Genomic DNA, 18,088 nt, shown 5'->3' on the forward strand with positions numbered 1-18,088 from the left:
TATGACCTTTGCCATTAGCTCTGAAAGAAAACCAGTTTCCAAACAGAATATCTCCAAATGGATCTCTCATTGCATTTCATTTTGTTACAGCCATCCTGGTAAGAAGCCACCTGAGGCTGTTCTCTACCAAGAACATTCTGGAAGTTGGTACCTGGTCATATGTGCATACTTTCACCAAACACTACCACTTATCAGTCTTTTCCAGGTCCAGAGCAGGATTCGCAACTGCCATTCTGCAGGGTATCTTGTCCTTTTCCCTAATCTACCTTCCACCCTCCTTTTCAGCTTTGGGAAACATCTCACAAGTCAGGACTGCAACAGTGAATCAGGAAGAACATAGTACAGTTGTGTACACTTACCATAAATGTAGGTGTTTGTCTGTATTCACTGTTGCAGTGTCTGTATTCACTGTTGCAGTCTTCTTTCCCTCCCCCCCCGTCCCCCTTAGCCTACAGGGTAGTCTGGCTCAAACTTATTCTCAAGCCAAGGAGAGCTCTCCTTTTCTGCCCCTTACCTTGCTTAGGTTCTCAGTCTTAGGTCCTTTACCTTAGGACCCATCTGGGGGGCTCCTACCTTCAGTAGGGCAAGAAAAAAATTATATCATGATGTTGGCTGGCTTCATATATATCCAACATACTTATGTTGGTCAGGGTGACAGCCAGCCCTTAGAGGAGGGAGATTTTTCTCTGGTAGTCGGGTTGGCCAAGGGCTTTCATGGCAGGAAATTCCACAAGTCAGGACTTCAACAGTGAATACACTCAAACATCTAAATTTATGGCATTTGTACACAACTGTACTTTCTTTTCTGTTTTATGGTACCGTACCTAGGTTCGGAGGCATAAAATAAATGACTTATTCACTGACGGACAAATTGGTCAGATTATTTTTTGCATTTAGCATCAAAGAGATTATCCAGTGACCAAAATAAAATGCTAAATGATAAAGATATAAAGAAAATCTTAGATAGCAAAAAAAAGATAGCAGCAGTTTCCACCTATGGTAGAAACATTTGTCTAACCAGTTAGTCATTATTATAAATGTTTGCTTAAATATGTAATGTATATTTAGATTTTATAGATTTCAAATACATTCATTACTTCAGTAATATGTTCCTTACCATGGCATCACTGGTTGTTGACAAGAGTGCTTTTTATATTCCAGTAGTACGTACTCTGTATCTGTACTGGGGGATATTCAACATAGATAAATGAACTGCTTATGGCATGAAGCATGTCTCCAGCAATAAAAAAGAGAATGGAAAAAAATGTGTGAAATTGGGCAGCATATTTTTTACTCAAGGCCCCCTGAATATAGCTGTATCCCTTTAAGTACTACAGCCAAATGCTGTGGCTTAGGTCTTGACCTTTTTATGATTGTTAATAAGATAAAAATTTAGAATGAATCATGATTTAATGTATTCATAAACACTGGATAGATAAAAGTATTTTAGTTACTTTGTGATGCCTTTCTTCTGCTAAGTGAAGGTAATGTCTGTCGACAAATCGATGCTCTTGACAAAATCACTTTCTTTAGGTAGTGTCTGTGCACATACGATGGCAAAATGGAATCAAACCTTCACAGAAAAGAAAAAAACACTGCAGTCATCCTGACTGCTCAGGTTTTTGACACTGTATTTTGTAATGCTTAAATGTGTGTGAGTGTAAAAAGGGTGGTTAGTGAGGAGGAAATATTTCTGACTGCATTATTTCTAGCAATGCCACAGAAATCAAGCTGACTGCATTGAGTTACATTCCATTGTAGCTTTCTCAAGAGAAGTCAAGCTTATAGTGCATGACCTGTAACATTTAGTATAAATTAAAACATATATATTCTGCAGAATTGTCTTTGCTTTTATAAATAGTGTAGGTAATAAAAGTCAAATAAGCTTATATATCTATGTTTACCTTGTAGAGAATTCGAAATGGAAAAACAGCCAGGACCTCAATCTAATCACATAGATACCAGTAAAAGCACTGTAGTAATTGAAAGCTCTGAGGACAAGGAGAATCCTATGAATTTTGAAGGTGACTCTCTTCATTTGTCCAGACATGAAAGAATACGAAAAAAGGAGGCTACACTAAGGTACGATGTTCAGAAAAGCGCATTAGATGAACAAGGAAGAAAACAAGAACATCATAAGCACTTAGGAACTACACCTGTAAATGACACTTGCACAGAAACATTAAGTTCCTCTCAGTCATGGACTGCACAGCCTCAGCACGTCCAAAGAAATGGAACAATTCCCAATGCAATAACATCCTTAAGTCCAGTGGCACAGAATGGCACCAGCACTCACAAAAGAGGATTTGTTCCCAGGTCAGAAACTGACAAAGAAGCTCAGAGGAAAAGTAACCTGGTTCAGGTAGAAGACTGGGTAAAAGTCCATAAGGGCGACAACAAAAGGTTAGTATTTCAGAGCATCTGATATTTTTATGTATATCTATGCAGGTATACAAAAATATTTCTTATACGTGCAAAATTAAAGAAACCTTAGTAAGCTTTCAGCTGACCCATCTCCTTTCCTTAATATGTTTTATTGTTAAAACTGAGGAGTTCAAACACATGTCCAGACCTGACAGCTTAGGCACCATGGCTTTCCTTGCACAAACAGATTGTTTGTGGGGATGTGTGGAAAAGCTTGAAATGCCCCTTGGGGTTATAGTGAGTACTCTGCCATGTAGCTAATGGTTTGTACATTTAAAGTGAGTAATCTAGTAAGAGAAAACACAAATTTATGCTGCCACATGGTCAAAGCTGCTAGACTAACCAAATGATATTCACAGGTTCTGGTCATAGGTGACGTTTTACTTCACTATTACTAGAATTTGAGGCTTAACACATTTTGAAGCTAATGGCCTGCCTACTTTGTCTTCTCCCTTTCCACAACTCTGCCTTCCAACTCATATATAGAAAGAATAATGCCAGTATAAGTTGTTTTTCTTTCCATACACACCAATATAGGGATCTTGGCTAAATCCTGACAACTTGGTTGCCCAGGGAGCTTGTGATTTAACTCAGTGTTTGAAGTCTTCAGTGCTCATTCTAAGATTTTTATGACTGGAAGAAGAGACAAAAGTGGAGGCGGGGTGGGCTTATATATTACTATAAAGGAGGCTATCTACTCTGACATTAATGTGCCAAACTGCACAATTACACAATTGGAGTACCCTCTTTCAGCAAGATGTAAGCTTTACTTACTGACGAGATACTTTAATACCTTCCCCACTGGCCCCGCCCATGATGCTTTTCTTAGTTCCTCCTCATCTGCCCATCCTGTTTCCCACTGCCCTGTTGACCCATTTATTATCTTGTCCTGGCATTCATAACCTACTAATGGTGAGTAATATCAAATGTCTTGTGTGTAACCTATTACCACCACAGAAAGTACACAAAAACTGATAAACCACCAGGAAGAGACAACTCAGATCCACACCAGTGATTGATGTAGCGCTTTTGTTTTTTAATAAAAACTTCTTCAGAATCACAATTACACAAACACTGACCCAATAAATACCCTCACAACCCTCCATATTATCATAATTGATTGCTGACATCATAGTCAATTAAACCCTTGTATATTAAAGAACCACATGCAAAATTCAATAAATCACATATACATGCATATGTAAAACATTTATAAATAAAAATCAATACAGTTGAATATATGAATAAAATTACAATAATGGGTTTACAAATAACTCTCTGTCTTTAGTCTGAGGATAGAACTGACAGAAATATTAGTGTTCAGACCTGGGTAATGTGTTGCATTTGTTCTCAATTGCCATCTAAGTTCCCTAGATTAGAGATAATCATTCAGGGGTCCACCCCTATCCCCTAAAGTCACTTGTTCAAGGACTGAAAACTTAAAAGAATTTCCATCATTATTTTTAACTTTTTTTATTTTTAACTTGAACAGCTAACACATTTTTTATTTCCTGTTTTTTGATGTCATAGAAATGTTGGTACAATCTACTCCTAAGGGCATTAATAGTTTTGCCAATATAGAAACAAGGGCACTGAGTGCACATTCCTATATATACTACTGCTTTGCTACTACAAGAAAACTTCTTTTTATATTTAAATTTACCAACATTTGGAATATTTATTTCATTTCCTTCGATAATAGACTGACATTGTAAGCAAAAACCACATTTGAACATACCTCTAGTTCAAGAATAAAACTCTGTTGTGTTCTCCAACATATTTTTTATAGTGGTATCTTTTCTATACACTATATTAGGTCCCATACCCACTATATCCAAATACTCCTTACTGGTATTGAATAAATTCCAATTATGTTAGATTATTTTCACGATATTATTATAATGCATGTTGTATTTAAACGTACCAACCCTATTGAATACTTTATTCTCATTTTTAGTCTTCTCTGTCATAGTAACATCAATACCTTTCCCTAATAGTGGGAAAAATAATCCACTTTCTCTTTTTATGATTACCTCCTGTAGTGTATTATCTACAAATTCTTCAGGATATCCCCTGTTAACTAACATCTCTTTAAGGGTGCTGATTTGATCCAGGAATTCATGTTTTTCAGATACCATCCTGACTAATCTAACCCCCTGTCCTTTAACTAATGCCTTCTTCTGATGTAAAGGGTGGAAACTACTAAAGTGCAATAGTGTATTAGAGTAGGTAGGTTTTCTATAGATGGTAGTCTCAAACTGTTGCCACATTTTGTTTTTACCAATAGTAATATCCAAATAATTAATTAATTTTCTCATGAGAAATGGTATGAGAAAATTTCAATTTTAAAAATAATGATGGACATTCTTTTAAGTTTTCAGTCCTTGAACAAGTGACTTTAGGGGATAGGGGTGGACCCCTGAATGATTATCTGGAATCTAGGGAACTTAGATGGCAATTGAGAACAAATGCAACACATTACCCAGGTTTGAACACTAATATTTCTGTCAGCTCTATCCTCAGACTAAAGACAGAGGGTTATTTGTAAACCCATTATTGTAATTTTATTCATATATTCAACTGTATTGATTTTTATTTATATATGTTTTACATATGCATGCATATGTGATTTATTGAATTTTGTATGTGGTTCTTTAATATACAAGGGTTTAATTGACTATGATGTCAGCAATCAATTATGGTAATATGGAGGGTTGTGAGGGTATTTATTGGGTCAGTGTTTGTGTAATTGTGATTCTGAAGAAGTTTTTATTAAAAAACAAAAGCGCTAAATCAATCACTGGCGTGGATCTGAGTTGTCTCTTCTTGGTGGTTTGTGTGTAACTTACACACATCACAAAGCATTTCTAATCAGTTGTTTGAATTCTGTATGCATCTAACCCATTGCATCCTATTTTATATAGTCTTTTCAAACTGCATACAAATCTACAAATGCCACAGATGATACTCTTTATATTAGGTGGGGAGGGGCTACTGTCTTTGTTTCTGTCTTTCTCAAAAAATATGTAGACCCTTCCTCAAGCATATTAAATTTTTATGTTATGATAAAGATTTTCTGTGTAAGCCAAATGAATAGTAGTTGAATTATTTATATGTTAGATTTTTACTTGTCATGTTAAAAATAAATTCCTTATTTCCTGCAAAAACCATTCAGTGTAGTATAGATTAACTGAGGCATTATTTTATTATTTTTTCTAACAGGTTTTTGCAACCATTCGTACAGTCCACAAAGTAATTGGATCCCCTATGACTACTAATTGTACTAACTTTGTCCATTGTAATTTGGAAGACACTTGTTGGAAAATAAAGATATTATTGCAGCATGATATTTTACACTAACCATCTGCCTACAGAAGGTTCAGCTTGGAAGAAGTTGAACTAAGAGCACAACATGCGGTGTTTTCTCCAGGCAACCGACATGGGGGAATAAAGGTCTGACTACAGCCCTGGCACCCTGAGTTTGATTTGTGGCTTAAGAGCATGACAAAGCTGTTTTGCCATCATAGTGGAAGGGAAGGCAGAGCTGGACACTGGCTGCAGCAGTCCTTCAGAGGAAGGAGACAGATCCGTGATGTGAGAACATGCATGGGCATACTAAGCCTCCAGTTTGGCTGTAGACTTCAGCCAGCAAATGTATGGAAGCATGCAGTTGCCTAAGGGAAGGTGTTGTGGGCTCCATGGTGATGAGGGTCAAACCTGCCTCCATGAAGGGGTTAGATCAAAGGAACAAATGCCCTCATTGCTAAGATACCAGCAAGGAGCCAAGCAATGGAAGGGTCTCCCTTCAGGGAAAGTCCACACACACACACACACACACACACACACACACACACACACACACACACACACTAAATCCTATGTGTCCAGGATCCCCATGGGTGCAGCTGCAAGAACCACTGACAGCAGGTTCAAGGAAGAAGGCATCATACTGCGGCTTGCAGTGTTTCATATAGTCCTAAGTCCCCATCTCAGTGTGCTGACATCATCATTCAGACTGGTTGGCAGTATGGAGTGGCTTGAGCATGTGTCTCCCACGTGCTTCCAGGCCAGTCATGAGTTCTCACTCCACCTGCCCCCATCCCCAACATTATTCTTTGATAAAGTCTGGCCTCTGCCAGAACATACAGGAGAAGAGCCCAGCATGTTTCAATCACCTCAGGATAGGCATACCCATCCTGTCTGCTCTGAGGTCAAGTACTCAAGGCACTATTGAACTCAGGTCACATAGGCCACAGTTAGAGTTTTATATCTCTGCACTCCACCAGTGAAGCTAGCATTTGTACTGTCTTGGTTCATAAAAAGAATAAAATAACTGGCTGATTTCTGCTTTTTCCTTCTCTCATGGCATGCCTTAAATTTGTCTATTATTAATGCTAAGGTGCATCTCTGTCCTTTTCCTTTTGGTTAGTAATAAATAACCTGGAAGCTTCCTCCCTTTGACATGTAGGAACAGTGTACGTTAATCTTTTTTCTGGTTTGTCTCCAAGTCCACTCTCAATAAGATACAGACTAAACATCTGTATCCAAGGTTTCCATTTCTCCTAGAAATCCACATTTGCAGTGGTTACAATGGATTCATGTCAAAAGTAAATCTAAGGACTTGCTAAAGAGACATGAACTTGTGGTTCACTGTTTAGGTTAGACAATGCAACAAAAGAGTATAATTATTTGAAATACTAAGAAAAAGGTTATTAATGCAGGCTTCAGTAGCTTATAGGTACAGTGCCACCTCATTTGTCTAGTATTGCACGTGGCCTGTCAAGTAGTGCACGTGGCCAAGACAGTAGAGGCCGTACCATAGCAGAATAAGGCAGCTCTGTACAGTTTGAATAATTTTTCTCTTCAAACAGTCAGACTCAAAAGGGTGACTTCCATTCTGGTACCATGTGAAATATTGCTGAGAGATATTGTCAGAATGGTCAAGAAACAAAGGCAGCGTGCAAGTGTGGTATTAAATGTCCAGCATCTTTGTTACAACAACTTAGAACTATTGAGCACATTCATTGCATCCAATTACAGCCCTATCTACTTCTTAAATCCATAAGTCAGTATATACTACAGTGGCCATATGCCCCGAGGAATTTATGTTGTGGCCAGTTACCGTCATAAACTCCAGGATTGTGGATGTAATTTGGGAAGGTTCCTAACTAAGAATGCATACGTACACCATCATTTTCTTAAATAAAGGGGAAGACAGTCAGACACATCCTGGTGAGGTTGTGTCCTAAATGTGTCCATGCCATCAAAGCAGCAGGTAGTTATCTCACAAATTCTTTTGTAGAGACCTAATTGGTTGTTATAGGCACAGTATGTAGTCTCTGCTTTGTAACCTTTTTTTCATAGAATTGATCTTTTCACTGTCAGTCTGTAGGTTGCCCTGTTCCAAACAGTCTCATAAAGTGAACACTCCTGCTTTCTTTCAGAAACTCAGCTGTATGCCTTCTCGTTTCCTTTTATGTCATAGGTTACAGAATTGGACAGAAAAGGGTGTGAGACTATCCACTCCCCCCATGTATGACTGTAGAGACTCAAAAAGTTTTTGACCTTTCCATTCACCCTCTGTCTGCAGCACCCTTTGCTCTTGAATATGCTCAGATATCATCTGCTCAGATCGTAGCTGCGGTGGTGGTGCTGCGGTAGCATTGTCACCTCACAGTAAGACATTGTCCTGTTCGATTCTCAGCTAGAGGGTCTTCTGTGTGGAGACATGCGTGAATGGGTGTACCTTCATTGAAGTTTGTGCGTCAGGGCCGGCAACGTGGCACATAAAAATCTACTGCCAATCATTGGTGGACCGGAGTTCTGCTGTGGCGACCCCTTACCGGGAAAAGCCGAAAGACACAACATCATCTGCTCAGATCACATTTATTCATTTCTGACTGCCTGGTGAAACACCTGCTTGTGATGCAAACAGATCTTACAAAACACAATATAATAAGATTGCAGAGCCCCACCTGCACCCCTGATATGGCTGTTCTGTTCCCACAGCCCCAGTCACTATATATTTTACCAACATCAGACCAACTTGGAGAGAGTCTATTTAGGGACTGGAGTTTATCTGAACCCAAATATATAAATGAGCATACAGCATCAAGCAACTAAAATGTTATTAGCCAATCATGCAACCACAACAAGTGGAGCTTTTATACCATTATATACTTGAGAGGGCTGTTTTTTCTGCATAAATGTGGTAATATAAATCATTGTATTTAATGGTTTATTAATGCTAGAATTCAATGTAGGGATATAGACAAGAGCATGAAGTTTAGTCAAGAGGGACTTCTAATTTAGGAAAGGAGTGCGTGAAGCTGACTATGACAGTGGTATTCTCTACACTCAGAGTTATGGTTACTGCGCTGTCAGTCATGTGATTTATCCAGTGAGGATGAGGAAGTGAAAAGCAGTTCAATATAAACTCAGACCATTATTACCTTATGACAATTCTGTCTTGCTAACATTCTTTAAAACTGCTTGTGTGTGTGCCACAAAAGAAAGAGATTTTATAAAAGTTTTCCAGAACTCAAATGTAATAAGTTCACTTTAATTTGGAACTGTACCAATCAAGTAAAAGTTACTGAGATTAACCAATGCTGAGACTGGAAGGCTCAGAGATTATTTGCAGAAGCTCCTGATACTTTGTGTTTCATCAAAACAATCACGTTTCGTACTGTAATTGTTCAGACTGACATCACCACAGAACAAAGTAACCTATTTGCGTCCTACTTAGCCTTTCAACTCGATCCTAACCACAGCAGAGAATGGAATGCATATCCAAAGATGATTACTAGCTCCACTCACCTATGAATTCAATTAAACTCCAGTAAGGAGTATGCATTTTTATTGTTTATATGGACAAAGACCCTTGTATGATTTCAGTCACAAGAATTATTTCACCCCTCCTATCCTGCCATCTAGTGTTTCCTTTCTATATTACAGGAACCTAAAGAATGCCCAGGAACAACAAGCATATGAGGCTTCAACCATGACTCTAACATAGTCATCCTGGGTCACCTGTATTTCCAGGCAGCAGTGCTGCCTGTTCTGCTTTGGTTAAGAGCACAGTAGCTAGCAGACTACAGCGTCAATGTTACCTCCTAGGCACCTTTTTTTTCCTATGCATACAAAGTTGGTGTCGAAGAAACAATGTCAGGTTTACTTGCATCCACACATATCAGGCTCATCAATGACAGCCACCAGCTGGTACCATCTCCTACCCTACCTTTGCAGAACGATAAGGATTTTGCAGAGGTTGACTTCATACTTTCTGTGTAACCAACAATCATGTTAATCTCCATCACCTTAAAAAGACACAGGTGGTATATTTGGTCAGGGCACTAGAGCGGAAGAAATCTTCTGGTAGTAGACTGCTCTCTGGGTCACCACAGTCAATAAGGTAATACTGGTCCTTCGTTTGCAAAACATCTAGATGAAAAGTGAGAAGTAAAGGGTGAGGACAAAAGAGGTCATGAGTATGGAAGGCTTACCTATTGTTAGTGTCCTCTGACAGCAAATGAGCAGTATATATCCTGTCATCCGGGTAAAATCAGCCTTGAATAGGGTGTACATGTACAGAGAACGGTAACTGTGTTCCTTAAACATTGTTCTCAGTTGTGTATCCCAGATAATATATCAACAGGGAGTAAGGGTCCTGCAGAGTAACGGTTTCAAAGAGAGTGGGAGTGGGTCAGGACAAGACAGAGGGGTATGGTATAAATTACAAAGCTGAGAAAATAGTTGATGCAGACACATTAAATGTGTAGTGCACAATATAGCGTGGGATAGATGAGAGAATGTTATTCATCAACAATGGCAGTGACCAGAGAACACAGTCTGAAATACAGTAATGAATAGAAGTGCATGTCATACCGAGCAGAGTATATAGAAAATAAGTATAAAACTGACATTATATTCTGTTATTTAAGGAGTCTTGTGGCTTATTATTCAGAGAAAAGACCATGGTCAGCTAGTGCAGGAGATTATATGAATGCAGCCAATAAGGCTTAAGAAGCTGAGACCTATTTCAGCATTAAATAGTTTAAAACATGCGGTCCCTTGTACTGCAGTCATCATTTAGATTTAAATAAAGCCTTCTTTTGCCTAGCATTGGGTTTTTGGAAGTATCCTCAAGACAAGAGGACTGCTATCATGCCAGACTATTGCCCCCCCCCCCCCCCCCCAGCCACTGCAGCTAAGCAGACACATTTTATAACCACAACATTCATGACTGATGCACAAAGTTGATTGCTGACATCTAGTGGCTTTTTGCTTTTATTACATTTAGCTAAGCAAGCTGTGAAGTAGAAACAAGACTGCATGGCAGTTTCAGTCATTTTATTGGAACTTCCTTCTAAAACAGAGTAATTTGCAGAGTTTCATCTTGAAAGGTTTAAGTTTTGATTGTATGATATTTCAGAAAATAGCCAGCACGTTCTGCTAACTACTGACTCACTGAACCAGGCTGCGGTCTGATTGGCTTTATGCAGAGTACATTAGTCTTTTTATGTATGCCTCATATCTACAGTCCCAGACATTTTTAAAGCAAGTCACCTATTTATTATTAAATACCTGAGTTGTCACCTCTCATTACCTTTACCTAAATGGAAAGAGTTGTATGTTCCTTAACCTGTCCTAATAGTTCACACCTCTCAACCCTTTAATATTTTTTCACATCTTCTCTGAATATTTAAAATAGTTTTTGTGTGCTTTATTGTATAAACCTAGTAGAGCTCTTTTGTACTCTACCTTGCTTCTTCTAATTATTCTGTGAAAAAAATAAATCTCTTGGCTTGGCACATCTCTTAATGTACCATTTTTTTTATTTTTGACATCTTTATTAAACACATTTTAAAAACTGACATAAATATGCACACAGTAACAGTAAAGAAAACAAACATACTAACATTTCTTTTTGTTGTTTCATGCATTTTCATTTTAACACTTTTCATTCACTGCAATATTATATAAATTACTCAGTTTCTGCCTTTTCCTTAAAAACCTTATAATCTGATGTCAGTCTTCACGTAATCCCTGACTGTGGGCTCAGTTCCAAAGCTCAGAACTAAGTTGGACGTTTATTTCAGCTCATGTCTCCCAAACTCTCGAGCCAGCTTTTACCTGTAATGCTCCTCTCAGACTTCCCTCATATCTCGTTTGCTGATTCATGCGTCAGACGCGTTCATCTGCTCTCGAGCCTTGGCTTAAGAATTAAGTACTTTTTTCCCCTTCTTTATGATAGCATTTTCTCTTAATTTTCTCTTGATAAGGTTCTTTGCTCTTTTGGTGTATCTTTTCTTTACCCACTCCTCTCATTGGTTAATTTCCTTGGGTGTGTGTGAGTGCGTCCCTCGTTCTCTTTCTACCCTACTGTGGTAGGCCTTTCATTGTACCATTGTTTATATATATATATATATATATATATATATATATGTATATGAAATGCTTTTATTTCCTATCATCTTTGTATGTGAGGTCCTATTCAAAACTTTTTCTCGTTATGGCTGAAAAGGCTGAGTCTCCAGCCAAGTCTTCTAAGGGCACCTCAGGTTTTAAGAGGTGCCTTAAATGTCAGGGTAAAATGACCAATTCAGACAGGCATACACTATGTGTTTACTGTTTAGGTAAAATTTGTTTACAACAGAGCTGTTCTCTCTGTTATGCTTTCTGTACCAGAACTCTTACAGAACAACAAGCTCATTCTGAAAGTCTTTTTGAAGAGCGAGTTTGAAGAGGCCATTTCTGTGTCAGAAACAAAAGCCAGTTCATCATCATCATCATTTCCCTCTTCTAGGAAATGTCCTTCTTCCATTCCAAGTGTTTCAGAGACTTCTAAGAAAACTTCAAAGCATTCTTCGATATCAGTGAGTTCATTGGCACAGAAAATGAGAGATGACGCAACACCGACAAAATCTTCAGTGCCGACTTTAGTTTCTTCGGCATCGACAGGGAAACCAGGACCGAAACAACCTCAATTGATTTTGATACCAAGATCCAGGTACTCTCCCTCAATTGATCCCTTTAAGGATAGACCTTCCAGCCACTTCGTTGATGTCAGACTTCCTAGGTCTCCATCAACTGCATCAGTTCAGTCCAGTAAGAGTCTCTCCAAGGCTGACATCATGAGACTGGTGGATCAGCTCCTCATGGCGAGGGGTTGTCTTTGGTTGCTAGCCAAGCTGGCATGAGAGCCAGTCCTAGTATGACACCACCTGTTCCTCCTCCAACTCCTATTGAGACTTTGGAGTCCTCAGTTCCGACACTCCTGGCATCAACTGTCTTGGTTCCAGTAGCAACTTAATCTCCGGTGCCAAGAGCTACCTTGAGTTTCTTTGGCCTTTTGGCACCAGAGGCCTTCCAGGGTCGAGACTGTTTGGTCAGGTCTGACATGCATGGTTTGGCTTCTTTAACTTTGGAACTGTCCATGACCTTTGGCTCTTCAGCCTTGGTAGGATTGATCCAGGGTTCTGTTTCGAGGGTCGCCTCCTTGGTGTGGGATGGGACCTCTGTTCTGAAGGAATCTATTTCAGTTCCGGGCTCCCATCAATCTATTGGGGCTGGCCTTCCAGTTCACGGAGAAGGCCTTGTCCACTGGAGACTCTGTCTCTGCCATCCCAGTTGGGACAAATCTCCACATCCCCTCAGCCAGAGTTTCCATCAGTTTCATCCCCAGAACAGAGGGCAGAAAAGACTCAAGAAAGACCCACCTTGGTGGTTTCCTCTTTGGACACTTCCCTGGAGCATCCCCCTGAGGAGGTACCTGCAAAGAAAAAGTGCAAGAGGAAGCACTTAAGACTCCCCAGAGGTGTCTTTCACCAAAGATACTGACTTTGATGAAGGGGCAGGTTCCCCTAGGTCACCCCAGTGATGCTTCCTTCAAGGAAATCCTAAAACTGAGGGGTGGCTGGTCTTCCTTGCAGCCTTCTTCTGAGGAGTTAGTATACCTGGAAGCGTTTTGTGCCAAAAACTCTACTTCTTGGATCTCTCCACCCGCTGATGATTTAATTAAACTGATTTCTCAGCAGGTATAGAAGAGGCCTGACTGCATTGAACCGATCCCCAAGAGACCTAATCAGATTCTTTCAGCCCCTAAGGACAAAAAAACACTGATTAAAAGGCATACCTGTTGATAGCATGGTGATAGCAGCAGCCACTAAGAAGGAACTTGCTGAGGAAAGTATGACTATCCATCTTCCTAACAAGGAGTCTTGGACTATGGATAGGTTTGGGAAGTGTGTTTACGCTTCAGTGACCTTTGCTCTCAGGTCCCTAAACTACATGGCACATTTCACTAGGTTGCAGAGGGATCTGATCAAAGAGCTCTTGGATACCTTCTTAGGAGCAGTAGCTGAAGAGGTACGGAACAAGGTTGCCTCACATCTCACAACCCTTGAAGTGATTTCTAACTCATCTGTGAGGCTGATTGCTCATGCAGCTGAAGGGGCAACAGGAGCAGCAGGTTCAGGCATAGCCATTAGAAGGCATTCCTGGAGGCACTTGTGTGATTTTGCAGAGCCATTTAAAGTGTCATTCGTCAGTGGTCCGTTCGACGGATCATCTCTTTTCAGCCCCAAAGTTAAAGACACTCTGGCCAGATGTGAAAAAGATGGGAAGACTCTTTCTGCTGTAGGTGTATGTTTCTCTACTCCTCAAAGGCCTTACTCTAGGAACCAGAGAAGTGGGAGACTATGGTTTAAAAAATCTCAAGGGCCTTTCCAGGATTCACGTGGCAAAGACTTCCCCCTGGGGCAGAGGGTGAAGTAATCAAAGATGCCACCCCAGAGGCAGAAGTGGCTCGCAGAACCAGGGGTCCAGAGATTCTTTCTCTGATACTTCCTACCAGTACTCCTGAGAGGAGCTCGATCACTACATCAGCCTGCCTGGCAACTAATAACTTCAGCCAAATGGGTGCAGGGAATAATATCCAGAGGTTACAAAATCCCACTATCTATACATCCAAAAACCCAAAAAAGACTCCTGGATGTTCTGCCCAGTCACAGGGGAAGCAGCAGTCATAGAAATTCAAAAACTAGACAAGAAAGTCATCCAAAAAGTCCCACCAGACCAAATAGAATCCCGGTTTTACTCAAAGTTCTTTTTAATGCCTAAAAAACAGGGGACTGGAGACCCATCTTGGATTTCAGCCAGTTCAACAAGACAGCTCAGCAAACCAAATTCTGGATGATCTCGGTACAGTCGATACTTCCATTCTTGGAGAAAGACGATTGGATGTGCTCTATAGATCTCAGGCATATGTATTACCATATAAAAATGGACAAACAGTCCAGGAGATTTCTGTGCTTCTGGCTGGGAGCCAGTCATTTCCAATTCAGAGCACTGCCCTTTGGACTCACCTCAGTCCCCAGGGTGTTCACCAAATGTATGGCAGTGGTAGTAGCTCATCTCAAACTGCAAGGATTTCAAGTTTTTCCATATCTCGATGACTGGTTCCTCACTGATACTACCAATCATCAGTTAGAATGGGCAAAAGATTACACTCTACATCTTCGTGCTTATCTAGGCATCACAATAAATGATGAAAAGTCAAATTTGCAGCCTTCTGAACAATTAGAATTCATCGGAGCCCAGTTGGATACCATTACAGGAATTGCTTCACTTCCATTAGAAAGACTGCAAAGGATGAAATCTCATGTCAGATAAATTATCCCAAGCAAAAAGGTTTCAGCAGATTAATCCTACAAGCATTAGACTCTACGGCAACCTCAATCACGCTGGTTCCCTTAGCAAGTTATCACATACAAATCTTAGTGGTTACTTGCATCCCAGTGGTATCTGATGCATAAGCTGATGTCTTACATAATTGTGATTAGCAGTTGCTGCAAACAGGATCATTCATGGTGGCTCCATTTCAACCAGATTTTTTTGGGTCGACCATTCAATCTTCCACAGGCCCAAACCATAGTAACCACGGATCCTTCCCAGATAGGGTGATAGGGGCATTATCTGGGAAGGGCAGTCTAAGGCACGTGGTCCCAGCTATATGCCAACTTGCACATCAGTGTTCTAGAGATGAGGGTAGTGCTGTTGGCGTTGCAAGCATTTCAGGATGCCCTTCCTCAGGGAACAGTATTAATTCAAATGGACAGCATGTCAGTTGTTTGGTATATCAACAAGCAAGGGGGAACCAAGTCTTACCCATTGTGTCGAGAAGCGCTAAGAGTTTGGCAATGGCTGATTTCTTCCAACTGTTTTCTCACAGCAACGCACATTCCAGGGAGCTCCAGTGTGATAGCAGACAAGCTGAGCAGAACCATTCTCATACCTCATGAGTGATCTCTCAATCCTGTGGTGGAGAAAGAGATTTTTCATCACTGGGGCCAACTTTGCTAAGATCAACTCTGAACAACAAGAGCAGCAGTTACTTTGCTCTAAACCCCCCTCTGGGGGGAGTCACCCAGAAATGCTCTTCTCCACAATTGGCCCCCTCCCTGGTCTTCTCTATGCCTTTCCTCCAATTCCTCTGATATCTCAGTTTCTAAAGAAATAAAAATTGCAGAAAGCACTCCCAAAAGCACTAGTAAAGATAAAAAAGAGTGCAAACTAGCGAAAAAACGGGTAAACTTGATTGGAGTTAAAACACTCTTTCCTTTATTAAAACACTTCAGTCAAGATAACATGAACGCCTTATGCTAACAACTCGCGTTTTCGTCCAGAATACTCAGACTTCATCAGTTTCTAAAGAAAGCCAAGAGGTAAGATAATTCAATAATCATTGCCCCCTTTTGGCCTTGATAGGTTTGGTTTCCCTTTCTTTGGTCTCATCTTCATCGGAAACTACGGAATCAGGACCCAGCTCCAGATCTGCTCTCTCTCCAGGAGGGCTTGGTTCATCCAAACCTCCAACATCTCAATCTCACTGCATGGCTTCTACAATTCCCATGATTGCCAAACTCCTTTCCTCTTCTGTCCAAGAAATCATTGTGGCCCATCACATACCTTCAACTAGAAAACTGTATCAAAGCAAATGGAAAAAATTTGCAAGTTGGGCCCTTCTGAATGATCTTGACCCTTATACAAGCCCTATTCATAAAGTATTGGATTTTTTAGCTAACCTCTATCAGTCTGATTCCTCTATCTCAACAATTAAAGTTCACCTAGCAGCAATCTCGAACTTCCATATAGGGTTTGATGAGTCATCCCTTATATCACACAAACTTTGTAAAGCCTTTTTAAAGGGAGGCCTAATGTTAAGACCTCTTTTTAAAGAACCCGTTCCTCCCTGGGATCTATCAGTAGTTCTTCAGTCCCTTTGTCTCCCTTCAAACCGTCAGCGACTTTAAGTTTCTGACTTGGAAAACTTTATTTTTAGTGACTATCACATCTGCAGGAAGAGGATCTGAACTTCAGGCCTTGTCCTGAAAATCACCCTACGTAATATTTCAAAAAGACAGGGTCTCCCTTAGGACTAATCCATCATTTTTACTAAAAGTAGTGTCAGAATCTAATATCAATCGGACATTTCAACTACCAGTCTTTTTCCCTAATTTTTCCAACAAATGGGAGTATTCTCTTCATTTATTAGACGTCCACAGACAGTTACGTTTTTATCTTCACAGAACAAAAGACTTCTGATAATATGATCAACTGTTTGATTCCTTTTCTTCTCTTTCTTTAGGCAATGCACTTTCAAAGGTTACCTTGGCGAAATAGCTTAGAGACTGTATTAACATTTATTTATCAGTCAAAAGAGCTCAAGCCTTCACATCCGGTTAAGGCCCATTCAACTAGAGCGGTGGCACCTTCTGCAATTTTTCATGCCAGAGTCTCCTTGGATGACATTTGTGCAGCAGCTACTTGGGCTTCTCCTCATACTTTATCACTCATTACAAACTGGATGATGTCTCTAGGGGACGGACATCATTCGGTTGAATGGTGATCAGGAATATTCTTCCGTGAGACCTCCCAAGATGTAGATAGCTGGGGACTCTGTCCCAGAGTGAAGGATTACACGAAGATTGACAACATCAGATAAAGGAGTTATGTCTTACCATAACATTCCATCTGTGTTGAAAATCTTCACTAATCCTTGACATTCCCTCCCTCCATCCCCCAAACTGAGACTCTTAGTGGATCGAATTCTTACAGGACTGGCTTCATATTACAGACACATATCTGGTCTCTTCTTTTTATATGCTATTTGTCTGCCACTAGTTTAGGCAAACTCGATCTGAGGTGATTTTGAGAGGAGCATTATGGGTAAAAGCCTGGCTCGAGAGTTTGTGAGGCGCAAGCTGAACTGAATGGCTGAGTCATTTACGAAGCTCGGAACCGAGCCCACAGTCAAGGATTAGTGAAGATCGACAACACAGATGAAATGTTATGATAAGACATAACTTCTTTTTTCATGCTACCTCTTAATCTGCATGTATCACTCCCACAAAATACTTTTACTTCTATGAAATTTGCTCCATCCCTTTTCTAAAGTTCGTACTTCCAGTTCTTTTATCTCCCTTACAACATTCAGTACTTCAGCTGCAGTTCATTGAGATTCTGATTTCCACTTTCTAGTAATTGTTTCTTTGACAGGCAGCAACAATGAACTTAACAATTCATTGCTATGTCTAGACAATTCAGATCCTTTATCCTAGCCCAGAGGAATCATTTCTTTAGCCATATACTCCCCCAGTAC

The 18,088-nt window shown here is 40.1% G+C and overlaps 1 protein-coding gene across 10 annotated transcripts in view; it reads left to right on the forward strand.

Annotated features, from left to right (window-relative positions):
- Nucleotides 1-18,088, forward strand: part of PLEKHA7 (pleckstrin homology domain containing A7) — a 2,079,953-nt gene that overhangs the window by 1,547,140 nt on the left and 514,725 nt on the right. For all 10 annotated transcript variants that reach the window (XM_044082761.1, XM_044082762.1, XM_044082767.1 and 7 more), the window contains exon 8: nucleotides 1,912-2,403. In XM_044082761.1, coding sequence (XP_043938696.1) covers nucleotides 1,912-2,403 — 492 coding nt within the window. The remainder of the gene's footprint in view (nucleotides 1-1,911; nucleotides 2,404-18,088) is intronic.

Source organism: Protopterus annectens, chromosome 9.part0 (assembly GCF_019279795.1).
Source record: "Protopterus annectens isolate FY-2018-M chromosome 9.part0, PAN1.0, whole genome shotgun sequence".
NCBI classification, from domain to species: domain Eukaryota; kingdom Metazoa; phylum Chordata; order Ceratodontiformes; family Protopteridae; genus Protopterus; species Protopterus annectens.